Source organism: Diadema antillarum, unplaced genomic scaffold, assembly GCF_040938485.1.
Source record: "Diadema antillarum isolate AM-2024a unplaced genomic scaffold, OU_Dant_1.0 seq00001051_RagTag, whole genome shotgun sequence".
In the NCBI taxonomy this organism is placed as follows: Eukaryota; Metazoa; Echinodermata; class Echinoidea; order Diadematoida; family Diadematidae; genus Diadema; species Diadema antillarum.
The window spans coordinates 601,748-622,840 of NW_027271881.1; the positions used below are offsets into that span (position 1 = coordinate 601,748).

Here is a 21,093-nt window from a genome sequence, read left to right on the forward strand (position 1 = left end):
AAGTGTTGTGCACTCAGAATTATTCATTTTTTTTTTTGGTAAATCTAAAAAGTGTACTAAGCTAGGGAAAGAGGCACAGAGGGGGAGGGTTTGGGAGGGGGATACCCCCTCCCAAGCACGAGAGATTTTGCATATTTTGAATTGAAATTCAACGATCTGGTGCACACTTTGAGTGAAATATTCAAAAAATATTTTATTTGATGAAAGGTTGCAAAGGATACCCGCTTCATGTGAATGCATATAGTATACACGCATTTTTTTTTCCGCCTCCCAAATCCCCGGTCCAAATCTTAGGGGGGGCGACCGCCCCCATCGCCCCCCCCTGGCTACGCCAGTGGCACATGGGATGAGCAGAGTAAGAATCTAACGCGCAGTATAGGGACCCCTAGCCCCGGAGACCGCGCCGCCAGTTTCGCTTATGTTAGTTCCTAAGTACTGTATTCTGTGCGCTTGTGCAAGTGATTGTGAATTCTGTGAACATCGGTGAGCTGCTTATAAGACATCATTTTGTGCATCACAAGCAATGAAATGCATCAAACAGTCGCCGATGATAGTCATTTAGGTTTCATCGACCCATGTAAGTATTCCTAGTAGTTTCTGTTGAAAAATTAAGGAAATATAGCGCCGCAAAGGCACCCGTTTGTTCAACATGAAGATCTTTTATGGGAGCACGGCGCAGCCGCCACACTGCGTGTGGCGGCTGTCGCAGTTAAGGGACCTTACGACCACACGTTACAATGAATTACATACAAAATAATGTACCTTTTTGCCCTTCTACTCGTATGCCCGCTGCAATGGAGGATTAAACTGAAAATTTACTCACATGATAGCAGCCCAAATTTGCTGTCTCTATTATCACACACACACAAGCAAGGAGTCGGTCATCTGCTTGGCGACTTTCTCGTAGTGGTAGAGACTTGTAGTTGTAGAACGTGCATGAGTTACGTAATATGACCACTCACCACAGTCGGGATCGCTGATGCCCAATGCCCTCAAAAGACTTTCCACAGTGTTGCATGCATTCACCTATGATGGGCTGTAGGACAGCAGCGAACTAAATTTCTTGCGCTTAATTTCAAGTTGTGCAGCTACAACCAAGGTTCCTCTGATTCTGGCAATCCGAGCAACATTTATTGATTTATCATGCCGCTAAACTTGTCAAGAATTGCTCGATAATCGTCTTTAGAAGCTGTATTGCTGGACATGTTGCCAAACTGCTACCGGTAAAGTCGCATTCTTAGATTACAATGTACATTTCGTTAACCCCAGTTGTAGATTGATAAGTCCCATATATAGCTTTTGGTGTAGGGTTCTATGTGAAACTTTATAATGTTTGTTCAACTTCACTTCAGCTTCACGCCTGAATCCGAAGTCAATTTTTTAAAAGAGTATAGATCTATCCAAATCTAGATTTACTTCATACTTGTGTGCTAGGGACTTTTCGCTAGGGAATTGAATTGTGCTAGATAACTTGGCCCATCTTTGATCTTATCTTGGTTTGCGTGAAGTCATGACATAAAATAAAGGCAGTGTAATTTATGCAACCACACGCGTGTGTCTTTACCATCCAGCCACACGAGTGTGGCTGTAGCCATGCCCAGAGTTGCTGGATCGGATACAGCCACACTCGTGGATGGGTGTGTACATACAGTAGATCTACCACACACACGGAGAAGCTCATGTGTATGCAGTCAAGCAGTGTGTGCCAGCAAAATGTTGCCACCGCAGACCAGCACTTTGACTTCGAGGAAATTTGTCAAAATTTCATCTGACAAGCTCTCGTTTGTGTGCAGAATTTGAATTGTGTGCCTGACTGGTAGAAAATTGTTGGCTTAGACAACTTTAAAAAGAACTTAAAGTTCATAAAAATAAGATTTCAAGACTGTTCTCTGCTCTCTGCTGCCAACTGTGAGATAAGTAAGTAACTTCACAAAATTGACAGAAAAGAAGTATGGTTGGGGCAGCACCTATCGGCAGGGCACCTTCCCATCGGCACCCTGCGTATCTGCTGTTTGCGCATAGAACGAAAAGGTATGCGCGGGATTAAGTGTTATTAGCTATAAAGACAATAAAAACGAAGAAACGAAAATCAAACTCAAAGAAACCAAGCTAAAAATTACACATCCGCTCAGTAACGACGCATGGCTGTGAAATTCATGTGTATTACCTATGGCCTGTGAAATTCACGTGTATTACCTATGCTGTGAAATTCATGTGTATACCTATGGAGGGGAGGGGGTGCCGATCGCAAGGTTCCCTTTTCAGCTGCGCGAAGAAAACGAAACGCACGCACTAAAATTGCGCTATTTTAAAATGGAGATTCATAAGGGCAATTCCGCAGTTAGTAACGTTACATTTGAACAAATTTAGATATTTGTTTTTACTACCAAATTACCATTTATTCATTTCAAGCCAAAATTATGTCAAAAACATGTTCATCATTCCCAGGTTTATGATACAGAAAAGAATGAATACAATCCAAGAAATAATAGCATTGCTATGGCAACTTAAAGGGCTGGTTAGTAACGTTACGAAAAAAGGACATGACAAAAAAATCAAAGTCTTGTAACAAAAAGTGTGCAAAAATTCAAGTTACTTCAAACAAAGTGTTGCATTAATTTCAATTATTGCATCATGACAAATGTTCACACAATGCTTTTTAGCAGTTCGACCAATAATTTCTTAGCTAGACCCCCAAAAGCATGGTTAGTAACGTTACGGTTAGTAACGTTACACTTGTCCGGAGTAATTCCGCAGGTCATTTCACCCTTTTGTAATTGACAAAATGTCACATGACTTCAAGAGTATTTAAATGTATTTATCTTTTACCCTTTAGCAAAACTTTGAGGAAAAAATTTCAAAGGAACCCACTGTAATTTGCATTTAAGTGAATTTCAGCATCCCCAGTCCCACATGTACATTTTAAATGATGGTTTTAGATCTCGCGAAATCAATAAATACGAAAGATAAAATCTACTGAATTTGAAAGACCTTAATGATTGGTGAACATCCATGGCATTAGTTGATACCTAGATTAAAGAGTAAGATAAAGAGGCACATTTCTTTTATCCATGTCATGTCCACCTAACTGCGGAATTGCCCATAATCAACGAGACGGTCACAACATTCAAAACTGCAGTATTTATGGCATATTTGAGGTAAGAATTAGGCGGATTTGTGTTATATTTTTAGAATAAACACACTACAGATCCTTAGGGTGACGATACGTGGTACCCCCAACCCTATATATAGCATAAACTTGCTTGGCAGCAATAAGACCAATTGAATTTTACAACTTTCCATGTTTACGGAACCAATGCCAGCGATGGCAAGTTCAGGCGCATCATCTCTTTTATAAATGGAAAAAAGAAACCACTGTTGCACTGGTGGAACAGGATTACATTTCAGAAAAAGGATATCAATCCACCCTTGTCATAGCTTGCTGTGCAATGCCCGAGCCGATTTTCGGGCAAGCCCTGAGCGCCAGATAGTGGCCATGACTACTACAATCTATCAATTCAAAATCTAGTTGAACATTCAGATCAAATGCTACAAGATATCTTGAACAATCTTTTCATTAAATAATGATCATACACATATATCCATGTTTAAATATTATATCCTGCTGATTACATCTGTCCAAAACAATATAACATTCATTATAAGACTTGATCTGCATTTGGCAGATTGGACTATGTAAAGTAAGATGAGGAATACAAATTTTGATCAAGATGTGAACTTGTAGAGTAAACTAGGAAACATGATTCCACACTTAGTGCATTACACAGACAAATGGAATACAACTGACTTAATTATATCTCTATTCAAAGATGTATTAATCAGTTTCTTTCACAAATTGCAACAGAATAAAGATAATGAGAGGCCCGTGCCTTTTTACTCAAGTCAATGTAGTGTTGCTATGTATTGCATGTCTTTCTACTTTGTACATTCTATTCATGCGTAATTTGATGTGAAATTATTTAACTCAAAATGTTTCCTCTTCTTCTAGATCAAAAGTGTGAGCATTTGTTATGTTGGTGGTGACTAAGACATGGCAGCTTCAGGTCTCATGGAGAATTCAACTTCACAGACCAAGCCAGAGCAACTACCATCATTCAACCGTAGCATGGGTGCTAGGAGCATTGACACTTCAGGAAGTTCCGTTTCTAGTGAGGTGCTTGAAAAGTCCGGAATCAATGTCTTGCCGCATACCAAGTCCAGGCCATCGCTGGATGCGTCAGACTCCAGCCATTCAAGCACTGGCTCGGTGCGAGTGAGGATCAAGGCGAAGTACCTCAAAGAGAGAAGATCCCCCTTTGAGAAAGGTGACATCGCTGCGGATCAGCCTCAGCTGCCACCTGCCCTGCCAAGTAACTTGCCTGAAGGTTATGAGAGAGGGAAGGACACTGCTGATGTCTATAGCAATGGTTATCAAGCTACAGACCTTCATTCTGGCATACCAGGATCACCAGAAACGAGTTCAAAAGTTAGCGGTAGCCAAATGCAGAGTTTTCCCCAATCAACTCCAGCTGGGAATCACTTAAAAAATCCCAACAAGGTTCCTGGAGAAGCTTTGACATCCGGTAACAATGCAGGTTAGCTTGCATGAACTGAATTGATATGAGAGGAGTTAGTTGTTTGTATATTTTTTTTCTTCAAAGTTTTGAGTTTTCAAGCATTGTTGTGTCTGGAAAGATGCTGCTTTTATACTTTGTAATACAAGTCAGGGTATATAGATACAATGTACTAGTACATGCTCGTAGCATTGTCCTCTGAGTGCATTCTTAAAAAGAGGTCTGATTTTATTTGTAGTGGGATGTGGAGACACAGCGAGTAGGTGATTGAATGTGATCATTGACCTCGCATGTTTGTAGACTGCTACATATATGTACACCTGTAAATTGGACTGCTACACCTGTAAATGTATTCGGACACATATCTTTACATTTATAGACAGTTGTTTACTTTCCCTAGCTATTGCATTCTTATTAAAATATGTAGAACTGAAAGCAGGTTAGAGAGCAATATTTGATTGTGGGGGTAGGGTATGCAACCGATGGAATACAAGCAAAATTAATGCGGAATATGATGTGAAATTCAGTTATGTGTTTTAGGCTTAGTTGTGTCATCCTGCTAGTAACCTTTATTCTGTGAATGTCTATATTGCAGATACTTGTAACAACGGTGCGCCTCCTTCAAAAGTTCCTTTTCCAGTAAAAAACAAAGAAATTTATTCTTCCACTAAAGTCAAGACTGCAGCTAAGGTATGTTGTGATATCCTCTAAAGATTACTTTTGTCTGGTATTAAGTTTACGTAATGTGCATGCACAAACGTGATATCCATGTGGATGTATAATCATATATTTGTATCAGATGTATCTCTCTCAAACATTGTAAACCTCAGTTTACATCTATTCCTTTATTATTCCATCTGTTTCTACAGACAAATGAATCTGAAGAAGACATTGATGTTGAAAGCTTGTTCTGTATATTAATATTTGGTAAATGTATACCAGATAAATCAAAGTTTCGTGAGATATTTGGTGTGTGCTATACTGTGTACTGTATATATTTCATAATGATTTATATTTGCAAATTGTGCAAGTTGTCTCATATTTGCAATGAAAGCAATTTTTTCGAATGTAAATATTTATTTCATATCATATTTAATATAATTTTTCTTTGTATTGTTATCCATGCATGATATTATGAACTACTTAGTCTTCTTATCCATTAATGACAGCACCAAACTTTGAAAATTCTTAACTTTTGAATGGATTGTTCGATTTTCCTCAAACTTTGCTTAAGTGTTCTACTAATATTGCTGCACTCACTCAATTATATTTTGGTGTGGTTTCCTTTAATACCTTTTGTTTTTCTTGCTGTATATTTTTTGTTTTTGTTTTTTGTGATGAGACATTTTCCAGTCACCTTTAAGTCTGATTCTTTAAAAAAAAACCATACATCAGAACATTAATCTGACTGTTGTTAAATGTTAACTGCATCAGTGGTAATTGAAGGGATAATAAGGTTTGGTGTACCACGTGGTATCCTTCTTGTTTTTCTGTCCTATCATTTAAGTAGCATGATGTAGCAATACTTGCTCAAATTATTAGAGTAGAGTAGGTAACCCTTGATGTTGTCCATTTCTTTTTCCATTTTGTGTTGAAGTTACCTTAGATACTTACTAAACCCTACAGTCAAAATCTACCATTTCTTTTAATGTGTTTAACTGCTCTTTAAATCTATGTCACCTTCCTTCATCATTACATCATGTATGGCATCACTGTGTTAGACTGCCAAATTATAACACAGATTTCATTGCACTGTCCTTACCAGGCATCAGGCATTCTACGACAGGGAGAAGTGACCACTGCAATGGGGGCACAGGGTGCTCAGTCGGGTCAGTCCCTTGATGTGAGGGTCATTCAATATGGCAGCAGAGGAAAACGGCAGCAGGTCATGAGCGAGCAGCTTTCAAAAAGGTCTCTACTTATGGTTCTTCGGAGTTTGCCAGAGGAATATTATACAGCTAGTGCATGCTCTATGATGCACTATACTGGACTAGAGAACGACAAAGTTATCCCGAGTGCTGTTTTGTTTTGAATAGAACTGCACGAGGGATAATTTAGTATTTGGAGTTCTGTAGTCCAGTACTGGTGCATCAATAGAACATGCACTAATTGTTATAGTAAATAGGTCCCTCGACCTACATGTATTTCCGTAGGTCTAGGCCCTAATTTAGATCTAACAAGACTCACTGTCCCTGCCGCGCCGGCACTGCACTTGTTGCACGCAGAGTTAACCGCAACCTACCGTAGTTTACGTACAAACTGTACACAGCGTGTGACGCTAGTACAGCCGTGTATGCGTATTGCACATCACAGAGCAGACTCGCTTATAAACTCCTACATTCTGCGTCCAGAGCTCTACGCGCGCAAACGTTGAAATGCTTGGCCTTGTCTTACTACGTCCATCGGCCCTCCCTAGGCCTTGCGCAAATCTCTTCGTACATAAAGCGTAGGCACGCACTGTAAGCGTTATAGTGGCACGGTCGTGCCACTAGAACAAAATTTTTGCACAATCACGTGATACTATCCAACCAATCACAACGCAAATTTCACTCTACCTATTTACTATCACATGATACGAGCATATATTCATATCATAATTACCAGTCATAAGCATATTGTTGTTAATAGTGCTAGGATGTCAGTGTCTTAATCCTGAATCCATACAGACAAAGTAAAATGGAGTCTGGTATTCTGCAAATATTCATAATGGAAACTGTCAATTGGTATGCGTTGTAAACAGGATCTGATACTTGCTTTGTAAAGTATGTCAAGCAAAAGAGCTTTTCCTTAATGGGCAGTGTAAGACCATGAAGAAAGAATCACAGTGTGTGTTATATCATAAGTGCTTATGTCTATTTTATGCAGTGATGTCTGGCTGTATATTTATGAAATTAAGATTGGAATCTGAGATTCTGCTGCATAGTTTACTTTTTCATTTTTGACCATGTTCAAGGGACACAGAATACCAACTACTAGGCGTGATAGGTATACTTGTGTTTGGGCAAACACATTGATTATTCACATCTTCTTTTACAAATGAGCTACTGTCCTCATGCATTTCCTGTCTCATTTCTTATTTTCCATGGCAGGCATGGCAACACGAGACCAACAACGAGGGTTGTGCAACCCAAGCTGATAGCGAGCAACAAGCCAACCCCATCTCAGTCTGCCAGCACACACCCTCAGAGTGACTCGGGCAGCATGGTGACAGCGTCTGCAGCTGCAGCTGCAGCGGTGGCTGCCACAGTCCCACTGCTCAAGGTCGCTCATTTTTCACTTCTGCAGCTGATGTGTTTCTCACTTCATTCCTTGCATAAGCCGTAATTTTGCATCAGATTATACCATGCTAGTTTTTTTATGCACTGACTTCTGATTAGGTGCAGACAGGGCAGTGTGGAATTTTTCACTCGCAATTTTAATCATATTGAAAGAGTAAAACGTATTTCTTTGAGGCAATTAGAAAATGTTATGACTATCTGAAGGGAAAAATGATTAAGCACTGATTTTTTATCTTTTTTTAAATTTTTTAAATTTTTATTTTTTCACTGCTTCCGTCTGCAATGATTTCAGCCCTTGTTGTTTGCCACTTTGAAGCCAATTGCCATTGTAATCATAGTAAAGGGAGGAGATAGTAGAAACTGGTAAGGGCCTTCAAAAGAGGGAGCAGACATCTGAATACTGTTTGTCACAAGCTACAATTCACTTTCTTTAATGAGGGTTTGTCATACTTGCTGAACCACAGAGTCTGAATCTGACATGCTTTCAGCATTTGAAGTAGAATCTTATTCAATGGCACATTAGTTAAGACTACTAGGTTGCCAAAAGGGAGGGAATGTTTGCATATCAGCATGTGCCAAAGTGTATTCATGAACAAAATTGTATCTGTGTATTAGTACTTTTTATGCCTCCGCCACGAAGTGGTGCCGGAGGCATTATGTTTTCGGGTTGTCCGTCCGTCCGTCTGTCCGTCCGTCCTTCCGTCCGTCCTTCCGTGCGTCCGTAATGAATTTTGTGGACAGGGTAACTACCAAAACCTTTTGAGGTATCCTAATGAAACTTGGCATGTATGTGTATTAGGGGGTGAAGTTGTGCCTATCAACTTTTGGGTGCACATGCTCAAGGTCAAAGGTCAAAAGGTCAAGGTCAAAATGCTTAAAATTTTATAATTTCCCCCATATCTATGCAATGCCTGAAGATATTTTCTTGAAACTTAGTGTATACATGTACTACCCAATTAAGATTCTCTGGTGAAAGTTTGGGGTCATGAGGTCAAAAGGTCAAAGGTCAAAAGGTCAAGTAAAATGTTAAAATTTCACTTTTTTCTCTGTATCTTGGAAATTGTTCAAGGTATCTTCATGGAACATAGTGTATATGCATCTACTGACTGGCAGTGGTTATCTAGGGAATTTAGGGTTCATGGGGTCAAAGGTCAGGGGTCAAAGGTCAAGGGCAATACTTCAAAATCTTACTATTTTCCTTATATTTATGCAATGCCAGCAGGATATTTTTTTTTTAAACTTGATGTATGCATGTCTAACCCAATAGAGATTCTCTGGGATTTTTTTTTTTTTTGCCAAGAAGGTCAAAGGTCAAAAGGTCAAAGATCAAGTGAAAGTGCTGAACTTACTTTTTTCTCCATATCTCGGAAGTGGCTCAAGTTATCTTGAAACTTAGTACATGCTGAATTTATGTATGTTCTGCCTGACAGTGCTTCTCTTATAAATCAAAGGCCAGATGAAAATGATAACAAATTACTGTTCAATACAGAAATTGCGCTTTTTCTCCATACCTTGAAAATTACTCAGTGCATAAACTTATGAAATGGTCAAAGTCAAGTTAAAGTTCTTAAATCCCCAAGTACATGCTCTCCTATTCATCCAATTAAACATAGGTCAAGGAAGGTAAACATTCAATACATTTGTGACAAACATGTCATTTTAATATTTTGCCAATTTTGTGAAAATGTAATCACACATTGTCCACATGTACTATAGACCTATTAGGAGAATTATGCATTATGGCGGAGGCATACCAGTCGCCATAGCGACATTTCTAGTTACTTTATGTCCTTTGTATATCCCTTGTGAATGATGTATAACCAACTACGTGCAGCTGTGTTTTTTTATCTCACCCTCTCACAGACCCAAAGTGACCTTGAGTCCAAGATGAGCCACATCATGGAAAAGCTGTCCATCCTCGAGCATGCTGGCCATGTGCCGCCTCCCCAGCCCACGTGGGCCTACCCGCAGGGTCTGGGATGGGGGGTTGAGGGCCCAGGAGCGCAGTATCGTCTGGAGGAGCTGACCCGACTGCAGCTTGAACATCTGGAGCAGCTTCAGATGAAGCAGCAAGAACTGCAGGTAACAGTTATGAAGATGATTACCCTGATTTTTTTAAAGACAATTCGGTGGCTTACAATTGTGCGTAGGGGGAAAATGACATGATTTTTAGGATGTGATATGCTCCAATATCTTTGATATCATTTAAACTGGACTGTTTTCATTTTATCAGTGCAGTTTTTGTCTGCGTTATGAATCAGATGTTCCTACTTTTGTAACTTGTCAGCATTTTGCTGAATGTTATTGTTTGATGTCATGTTAGGCTTTATGTGTGGGTATTTCTGTCATTCTTGTTTTCATTCTCATTCTTGATGTGTTTAAATGTCATCATCAATGGGTATTGAAAATGGAATCATATCAATAAACAGTCTCTTGAACATATGAATTCATTTCAGTGTACAATTATATAACCACTTTTCAACATCATGTTGCTATTGATATGGTGTAGCATTTTTATGCCTCCGCCAACGAAGTGGCCGGAGGCGTTATGTTTTCGGGTCGTCCGTCCGTCCGTACGTCCGTCCCGTTTTGTCTTTGTCGATATCTCAAGAACCGTGAGGTGGTTTTGCATCAAACTTGGTATGAGGGTATATCCTGGGGGGATGATACTTTGTTTGGATTTTAGGGTCACTGGGTCAAAGGTCACAGGTTATTTTGTGAAAAAAAGGTTGAAATTTCATGTTTTTCTCCATATCTCGCAAATGGTTCAAGGTATCTTCATGGAACTTAGTATATATGCATGTACCGATGGGCAGTGATTATCTAGGGAAGTTGGGGGTCATGGGTCAAAGGTCAGGGGGTCAAAGGTCAAGGTCGACTCCTCAAAATATCACTATTTTCCTTATATTTATGCAATGCCTGAAGGATTTTTTTAACTTGATGTATGCATGTATAACCCAATATATATTCTGTGGGAAGTTTCTTGCCAAAAGGTCAAAGGTCAAAAGGTCAAAGGTCAAGTGAAAGTGCAAAATTGCACTTTTTCCTCCATATCTCAAAAGTAACTCAAGGTATTATCATGAAACTTACATATTTATGCATGTTCTACCTAACAGTGATTCTCTTTGGAACTGTGGGGTCAAAGGTCAAAGGCCAGGTTTAGATAATACTATTTTACCATTTGATACTGAAATTATACTTTTTCTCAATACCTTGAAAATTACTCAATGCATAAACTTATAAAAGGGTCAAAAGTCAAGTAAAAATCATCTGTTCCCCCAAATACCTGCACTCTGACGTTTTAATCATTCATCCAATTGAACCTAGTTCTAGGAAAGTGAACATTCAGCACATTTGTGGCAAACCTGTCATTTTAATATTTTGCCAATTGTGTGAAACTGTCATCACACATTGTCAAGACATTGTACTATAGACCTATTAGGAGAACCATGTATTATGGCGGAGGCATACACCAGTCGCCGTAGCGACATTTCTAGTTTGAAAATGAAACCAATACTGTATTTATGTAGATCTGTTAGTATACTTGAGAGAGAGAGTACACACAATGTCATCTTGCTAAATCACTTGCATTTAAAATTTGGTCACATCTCAAGATTAATTGAACAAATTAAGGTAAAACAGAAAGAGTAAGTGCAAGTTGTCTTTCTACTTTCATTTTATATCAAAGCTTATGACAGGCAGTGCAGCCCGTCTGTGTAAACAACATGGCTCATGTGCTCATATTGTAGGAAGACCAAGGTAGAGTATTAATGAATAATGTGTCATTTTCCTTCCATCATCTTTTTCTCTCCCAGGCCGCAATGACAGAGTTGTCCAGGGGTAATGTTGCTGCCAGCACTGTGACTGGACCAAGTGCTGCAGCTGGTCCTCTTACAGGTGCCCAGTCCCGAAGTACCACTGAACTATCCTCCCAGAGTGCTTCCAGAGATAGACAGCATGCAAGGAGAGAGGCTAGGGTGGCATCAGAACCTTCAGTGACTGCTCCCGGTGAAGGGACCGATCCAAGTGAGATGAACGCACCGATGGACAGGGGTTCACAGATGCATACTTTTCCAGGAACATTTCAACCAGAACTCAATAAGAACAACCTGAACACTGCAGATCCACTGAAACCAACCAAGCGTGTCCAGTACACGCGGGCAGTAACCTTTCACGGACTCAGTCAGGGGCGCGAGGCTGGTGTGACGAGCCACGACAGAAAAGGTGGAGATGATGCACCGCAAGCAGAAGCTCTGAGTCAGGAAGATGTCTCGACTGCAAGCAACGTGTCACGCGGAACCCGTTCATCACCTCTGGACACGCCTGCACCTCGTAGGCATGCCCCAGTGCCACATGCCAGGGGGTCCAGGACCAGGGTAACACACCTAGGTGAGTCTGATGAGGAAATTACAACCTCTGCTGTTGCTCCTGTGCAAATGATTTGTTAATGTGGACACAAGATCAAGGGCTTGCAGTAACAACAATAGCAAGATTCCACAAATATTCAAAGACAGTCAATCCCTTTTGCATGCAAATTTGTGAAAAATTGGTGAGAACACTTGGGTATTGAAGAAAACACTACTTGGAAACCTCCTGTAAAATTTGAACTCAAGAGGGTCTTTACTTGTTTAGTTAAATTGACCATTAAGATTTGAATAATTTTTTTGTACTATGAAAAAATTACATATCTAAACTACTAGTCTAGTTTTACAGACCTGTGTGATGCACTTAGTTGCACATGTAGTTCATGTAAGTGGTGTGTTGTTATTTGTCATCGATAACAAAGTAAGAGAAGCTAGTGAATTCTTCTTTTCTGACAGCTTTAACATGCATATATTTTGTTCGAAGTATAAGTATCATATTACAACCACAGGAGGATTAATGTATGCAGCTGTGCCCAGTACACAGAATACGTTACGGTGAGCGTTTGGTGCATTATTTGAATTTTAACGGCTGACAGCATTCAAATATCACAGAAATGTTATAGCTTTACAATAGTCTTGTCATTCTGGTGGAATATATCATGTTCTGTGCTATTTGGGAAGGAATGCAAAAGGGATGGCCCATCTTTAATGTCCCTGCATTGTAACTACAGCCTCCTGGCTATGTAATAGGCCAAGTAGAATATAATAGAAGCTGACCAGGCAAGACAGCAATGGCCTACATTTGAAGGTATTCAGTCGCATGTGTAGTTCATAGTTTCAAAAACACAGAGAACACCAAACACCTAGGCAAGTATACATTTTTTTCCCAAATTGCTGCAAGCTCTACTTACAGTAAGTACAATTTTTTTTTTTCATTTTGACTTTTTTTTTGGTAATGTGGACAAACGTCTTTATTGGGTAAGTCACTTCACTCTCTTTTGCAGTGTTGAAAAATACAAATGTACGTACATAGCACTTTAGTAGTTACAGGTAGAGATGGCCTTTGGACTTTATTATACTACAGGTGTAAAACATCATGCCTTGTCTTTGTTTTATGGAAATGAAGAGGAATAACCTTTCTTTTTCTTCTTTTTTAAGGTACTCTTATACATAATGTAACTAATTCTTAGGTTTCATTACCTTCAAATGTTCACCTTAATATACATTTATTTTATTTTTTTTACGGTGCTAAGCTTTATTTAGATTGCTTAGTCTTTTACAAGATTTTTATGGAAATTGCATGTTACCATGGATTTCAAGATTTTTCTGATGAACTATAAAAGTGTCTATCTTTTCTTTACAAATGTCATCGCCAATGTTGCCATCTCTAGAATCTGGCATAAATTGCCTCTGGATGCAGTTTCTGGATACAGCATCTGAAGAAAACATTCTGATGTGATAATACAGTGCCTACATCCTGTAAACTGTATGTGTGTGTTTGTGTGTGATGAATCTTCTGCCTCAATGCATGTAAGGAATCATAAAAGTTAACATCTTGTTTGTTTGTTTGTTTTTTTTCATTCCTACTGGAGGAATTGAATGTCTTTCTTTGTCTTTACCAACTTCCAAATTTGAATATATATATGAATACTTTATACAGCAAATTGCTCTTTGCACAGTTTTCAGGGAGATATTGCTGGCAGATGAGGTATGCCAGTTCTTACACCTTGCTTATGAAGGCAACACTGCATATGAGACATACTCCCTCTACTGTCCATATCTGGACATGTTTACTTTTTCATTTCAGATTTTGGAGAAGACCTAGATATTGTATAAGCTCTGAAAGGTCAAATTATTGATTCCAACAAGGATTTTTTCCCCCTGCATTTCTTGGAATTGTTCTTCATCTGTAGTGGTTTTGGATGTGAATACGCTTTGTGGGATTGCATGCTTTTTTTCTGTTGAAGATCTCTTGCTGTGAATATGGCATTTGCACAGATTGTGCCATCTGGTTGTACATGAGTATCAGTACAGTCCATTGCTAATTACAATAGGTACAGTAAATAAAGTGAAGTATAAGAAATCAAATGTTAAAAGGCAGATCAAGTTGAAAAGAAGAAAAAAAAAGATGATTTAAAAAACATAGCTAGTGGGTGGAGGGAACTGATTAATACACACAAGCAACTATCACTCAGTGTTAAGGCTGAGGCCGTACTGGTTACAAAGCACACTTGTGTCGTGACATGCTTGGGATTGCAAGTACGCAGCGACGTGAAGTCAAACAAACCTCAACAGACCACAAAATGGATTAACTCGGTGTAAACAGAAACATGTGTTACATTGTCGCACGTATAAAGGTAGCAGGATGTCATGGGTTTGTGTTGACAAGATGATCAAAACATGAAGTGTGTCATTGTCAATGTGATTTTTTGAAATGAAATGTCTGCCACTGAAAATAATTGTTCTGTTGAGTTACTAAATGTATATGCATTATATATCTGGCTTACATGTTTCAAATGTGGAGAAAAGTTATATCCCGAGACAAGGGAAGATTTTAGCAGCATCGATTATAGTTATCATCACTGAAAACAAAATCATAAAGATTTGTGTGTTTCATGCTGTTATGAATGCATATGTTTTGTTTTTTTCTACAGGAAAAGGGCTGTTGGAAGAGATTCTGTCTAGTCATGATGAGGATGAGCGGACAATTGCCAAGAGACAGGGAGAGAAAGGAACAGCTTCTTCACCACAGATTGGCAACTTATTTGGCTTAAGGTACAACTGTCCTTTAATTCATAGAGATGCATGACATGCACCTTGCAGTGTATTACCTAATATGGACACAGGGATGGTTTATATGTCTGTCACTGATTGGCTGTCCAGAGTCATGTGATCAACTTGTTCTGGCACATTCCAGGAATCAGGACCAGGATTTGAAGGGTTATGCTCTCAGATCAACCTTTTCGGAGCAAATTTTGTTGTAAGCAAGTGGCAGATTTGCACGCTAATATCACAATGTACATTTCACCTCCATTTTTGTAAGTATGACCAAGGAGCTTGAAGCTCCTTGGTATGATCAATCAAAAGTGCTGAACTTTTGGGTGTACTTTTATTTTGGGACATGTCCTTTGATAACTTTGTCACTTGATATCATTTGAAACCCTGCAGTACTAGCCATCATGTTCTCATCCCTCTTTGTCCAGCGGATGTGATGTGATGTGTAGGGTATATATATGTCATTATTTTGGGGGGTTTTGTTGTTGTTGTTGTTGTTGTTGGTTTTTTTTTTTGGGGGGGGGGGCTGTTTTATGAATCTTGTGATGCTTGTTTATACATTAAGAGCAACCAACGAGAGCAGAGGACCTTGGATTGTGTGCCTTTTGGAATCATAGCTGCATGCCAGCTGTTAAAAAATCCCACCAGACTTTTAGGGGTGCAGATACAATGTCTGTTTGTCATTTCCTTTCAAGGGGCACTATGGGTTCCCCACGCACAGCTGAGTTCTAAAGTTCTAAAAAGATGGAGAGAGCTCTGTGCGTCTGTTGTAAATGTGGCGGCAATACTTCAAACGTAATGATATACAATGTAATGCAAGCGTAGATATGTCTAAGGATAATTTGTAGAAACAAACTGGTTAAGCCGTCAGTGCCCGTATCAGCTGCTTGTAAACTTGCCTGAAAGAGTTACTCTACTCCTTCAGCCCCCTTCTCCACGACTGAGTGTGTTACACAGCTGTATCAAAATCAGTGGGGTTCAATATCCTCTGTAGTATACACTACAAATTGTCATTTTTATAGTAGTAGTCTTGCACCACACACACTGTACTTTACAATCAGTAGCATCTTTCCATCACACATCATTCAGCTAAGAAACCTGCACTTCATTGCCAAAGGTTTTGAATACTGCGGATAAAAGAAATTTTTCCTTGATTGTACTTGGCATGTTTCATGTAATTTTACACAGAGAATATATTATCAGGTACTGTTATCATAGTAGAGAATATGGATGATTTTCATACACATGAACACCACATATTCTTTAATACAGAAACATACTTCTAAACATTTTTTCTTTAAACTGATGAGAGTTTCCATATTTTTCCAGTTTCCCAGAGGGCCTTAGAGTAATGGTTTCTGAATCTTTACCCTCTGTCTCCAGTGCTACACTAGTTTTGTTTTTGTCATAAGATAAATCAACCAGTCTGTATTTCCCTATTTACTACCTGTATGCTCAAGCTTTGTTTTATTTTGTAGTTATGCATGCTACTGATATAAGACTTTTTTTTCAATGTGAAACACCCCTGCACACTTCTTGAAATAGATGCGTACAGGCATGATCAGATACTTGTCAGTGAAATACGGGAACAGATCTGTTATTTTGCCTACTCATTACTCCACCTGTCTCAATGCTTTTCACAATGGTGAAACAAATATTGTAATAGAAAAAAACAAACAAACCAAAAACCCTCACGAAATGCCAACAGCCGGAGGCAAATTGATAGAAGTGAGAAGTGTTATGATAAATTATGGATACAATGCGTACGTACTGGGAGACAGATGCAGGCACCGGATTTGCATTCTATCACAGTCAAAGGCACTGCCAGGTTTTGTCAGGAATTAATGCAGAGAAACTGGGGCACGGAGGATTACACAAAATTCTACTGTAAGACACTTTTCCTGCACAAAATTCCAGAAGTCTGTCCCTAAAAGTCTGATCCCGGCCGATAGCTAGCTGGAGGGGCGTGTAGTGAGGTATCAATGTCTTGTGACTACACCTCAGACCCCATCTGCTCACCCATTATCATGCACCTGGTAGAAGTATGAATGCCTGGTTAAATCTGTTTCTATCTGTGGCCTGCATGTCATTTAGCAAACAGAAACAATCTATTTTATCCCATCTTCATGGAGACCTGCACTTTTAATCGTAATTCCAACTCTTCTGCCTATTTGATGCTCCTATGGCAAAGTAAGATTTCATCCAATGACAATCTCGTCTAGATTTTTTTTTTTAGCAGTAATATGTGCATTGAGCCACATGTAGTCATATCCACTCAGTCTTTCATGGTCTTTTCTTGTTATAAAGCTGAGAAAAGGGAGAAATAAAACAAAAAAGCCACAACAGCTGCAAGCCAGATATAGTCTGGCAACGAACGATCTTGTGAAATTTGTTATTGAATATGTTTCAGCATTTTCGCGCATCAGTCCAGGGAAAAATCAGGTTACAGATTTGATAAACAGCTAGTGTTTCAGAAACAAGCTTTTGTTTCCAGCCAATCCAAAGGCAATGTCCTCAAACGGCATTCTTCGTGCCCCGTGTCAGGGAAAAAAAGTTTATATTAAATGTGACAGACGGAATACTGTTTCTGATATCGATCCATTTCTTTGGCTTCTACTCTTTCCTCGCTGCCTCGTGTATATCTTGATTTCATGATCATCGTCAGTCTCAAGTCATATTGCCTCAGGTTGAAACCGAAACTAGTACATTGATGGCGAGCAGTGAGCGCTGGCTGGATTTCTGCCTCTCACTCCCCCCCCCCCCCCCCTCCATCTCTATCTCTTTTTGTCTGTTCCTTTCTCATACTTTTATATCTCCCCTAAACAAGTTTATTTGTGCAGCTCGGAAGAGTCGCCACTCCCGGGTGGCAAAATCCAGAGGCAGCCGCATCTTTCAGAGTATGGTCGCAATAAACTTTTTCTCCTTGCTCTTCGCAGTGGTATTGTGTTTCTAATTTACTCACAATGATAGATGGGTGAAAAATGATTGATATAGAGTTGACTTAAATAGCATCATGAAAAGTATTTCAAAAAAAAAGAAAGAAAAAGTGATAGTGCACTGGCAATGCGGGCAGTGTTCCTGAAGATGAACGATCCCATGAGACCATACGTTGGGCATGTTAGACCACATTTGATTTATTTGCATGATGGAGATTTGTACAATGATTGAAATAAATGGTGGAGATGATGAGGCTAGACTGCGTGGCATACTGAAATGAATGGAGAAAAAGAGAAAGAGAAGAGAGGGGGGAATAGATAGAATGATATGACAGAGGGGAGGGGAGTTAAGATTTACACAATGCTCTTCCTTTTTTTTTTTTTGCGTAGCATCTCACACTAAGCGAAGCATTGCAACTGAGAATGTAGGAAAACAAGAACAAAAACATGCTAACAGTCATTAGAGTATTTGGTAGTTTTTGATTACATCAAACCAATACACAAAATATTACAGGAAACTATTTCTAAGTCTCACAATATCATTCTGTGTATTAAAGCTGCCGCGTGAGGAGGCCTCATCTATGCTTTTAAACCAGTAGGCCGAAAAAAAAACCAAATGATAGTGACACTGCGATCATATTACAAAGTGTATTTGTTCTGTTGCCATTAAGTCTGCTGTTATTTCAAAAATTTTCCCCAGATAGGCCAGAATTCTTGAGGTTCTCCATTTATCAGAATAACATCAATGATTCTGTCATTGTAACATATTTTATTATGTCACTCACTTGTCTTCAACTTTGATTTTTTTTGTTTTTGTTGGAAGTAGATGGTTGTTAAAGGGTATAATATTGTAGACTAGGTGCTAATTTCTTTCAAGACTGACGTTCATGTCAAATGATTTGTTTTGTTTTTATTTCTGCGTTTGTTTATTTGTTGGGGGATACTGACACAAGAAATGATGATATAATAGAAATGGTGATATTGTAAGACATAGCACATTTAGATGGCAATTAATTCCAGATTTCTTATTGTAAGTGTGATACGATCTAGTAGGTTTCCTGAGGAACAGGCCAAGTTGTGCAAAAGGAGTGGCCAAAGTGTTTCATATCAACATAACACAGGATAGAATTACAGGCTAGAATTACACACCATCAACAAACCAAAGTGGCTTATGTCACTTTAGCTACACAACTTTCCCCAAGTATGTTTTGGTCCATGTCATGGCTAACTCTACAATTGCACCCATGTGATTGGTATGGTGTATTTGAGTCGATATCCTGCTTGGTCAGGCTACGTGAATTTTTTCCCCCTTTTTCTTCAATTTCTACAAATCCAGCAGTTGGATTCCAAGAATTTCTGACATTGTAGAACAGGCAACAACATTTCCCCATGTCATGACTTGACAGTTTTCTCACACGCTTTTACATGGAAGTTGTTTTGTTGTGTGATATATACACAGGTATATGTATGCCCATTTGCACATTCATGGCCACACTGACATCAGGACGCTCCCCCACTCACAGGTCGTTCATGGAGGCCCAATGAACTACTGATTCTGGCGGATTACACAGGCATTTACTTGCCTATTATAGACAAATACTTCAAAAACACGCACACACTCATACACACAAAGAAAATCATGTGAAACGTTGACAACAGTGTGGCAAACAGTTGCCATGCAAAGTACTGAAAACAATGAGAGAAAAAAAAGAGAGCAATGACTAAAGAACTGACAGGCACAGAAGGGAAAATGGGGGGGGGGTAGGAGGGAGAGAGAAAGGAAAGGAGAGAGAGGGAGAAAGGTCAACCTTATTGTTGATACATCAGATGTCAGGAGACTAGGACAGTGTGTAAGGGAATCTAGGGGTGCCGATGTCGACATACTCTGCATGCCTTGGAAGCAAGCCTGAGAATTGATGTGGCTGTCTGATCAGAAGATGATGACAAAGCCCACGTAGAGGTCATTACCTCTTGCTGTGTGCAAACCCCGCTTGTCGCCCTTTCCTAACATATCAATTAGGGTCTGGGTAGAATGGCTGGCATGGCAGTTGCACTGTAACGATGACACCACATACCAACAATCCCCCACGAGTGATACCCTAGACCTTGTTGACACTGATGATACTGAAGATGTATTGATGCTGGCACACACTGACATGTAAAATGCACCAAATGTCTTCTCATTTGAGTGTTTGTTAGTGTGTGTATGTGTGTGTGTGTGTGTGTACTAAAAGTTTTTTTTTTTGTGTGTGTGTGTGTGAATGTGGTAAATACTGATTATAGGATTATTTCTTATTAGGGTGGCTCCAATCTCATGGGTAGTGTAGCATTATGGTTTATTTATATTGAGAGTTTGATGAACTTCCACCACAAATCCAAGCTATTATAATGTATGTTTCATGTTTGCATGTGTGAATGTGTGTGCTAGTATGTATACTATACTTCTTTGAAGAAAGAAGTTATGTCATTAAAGGTTTGTTTTGATTATGGCATGGAGCTACATAGGCATAAAGATTTATATGTTTCTCTTGAATTGTATTTGTTTTGATTTTGTGGTATTCTAAAAGAAAAAAAAACAATTATGAAGAAAATTTCCATTTGCTTCAAGTGACAAAATTTGTCATCTCTGTATTTTATCACAACAATCATGGAGGGATGGTCTTGGGTGGAGTAGAGATGACTGCCACAAGGTCTTAGCTAGGTTTGGCTAGGTTTGTATAGCACTGCATCAAATTTCAACAGGAAATGGTTGCTAAGGTGGAGTGTGGCATCTGCAAGAAGAGTGGGAAGTTTGGGAAGAAGAGATGACCACACCCAGCTGAAGGGCCTCAGGTGATGGATGGGCAGTGCTGATGTACGAACCAAAAGTAGGCCTCGATGCTATGTGAGCTTGGCTGGATACCAAGCCCTCTTGTCTCCTCCCCCCCCCCCCCCTCCCCCCCACCCTCTGCTTGCCTATCTAAGCCTTATTCTTACTTTCCTCTTCTTGCCTACCTAGATTCGCTTTCAGGTAGTTTTGATTCAAGCCTGAGCTATTTATCACTCTTCAGATGCTGAGGCATTGTTGCTGTTTTGTGATGTACCCAACTCCGTCCAAGTACAAGTACAACAGTCCTACATTTCAGCCCTATTAAGTTACTTTCACTGTCATCTGTACTGAATATCA

General features: G+C 39.4%; 1 protein-coding gene across 1 annotated transcript in view; it reads left to right on the top strand.

Annotated features, from left to right (window-relative positions):
- The first annotated feature begins 1,154 nt into the window (after positions 1-1,154).
- The window catches only part of LOC139743127 (uncharacterized), a 104,164-nt gene continuing 84,225 nt past the window's right edge, over positions 1,155-21,093 (top strand). The window contains exons 1-8 of the mRNA XM_071653636.1: positions 1,155-1,223; positions 4,010-4,595; positions 5,170-5,264; positions 6,340-6,485; positions 7,664-7,835; positions 9,716-9,934; positions 11,668-12,241; positions 14,871-14,991. Of these exons, the coding sequence (XP_071509737.1) occupies positions 4,052-4,595; positions 5,170-5,264; positions 6,340-6,485; positions 7,664-7,835; positions 9,716-9,934; positions 11,668-12,241; positions 14,871-14,991 (1,871 nt within the window). The 5' untranslated portion in view covers positions 1,155-1,223; positions 4,010-4,051. The remainder of the gene's footprint in view (positions 1,224-4,009; positions 4,596-5,169; positions 5,265-6,339; positions 6,486-7,663; positions 7,836-9,715; positions 9,935-11,667; positions 12,242-14,870; positions 14,992-21,093) is intronic.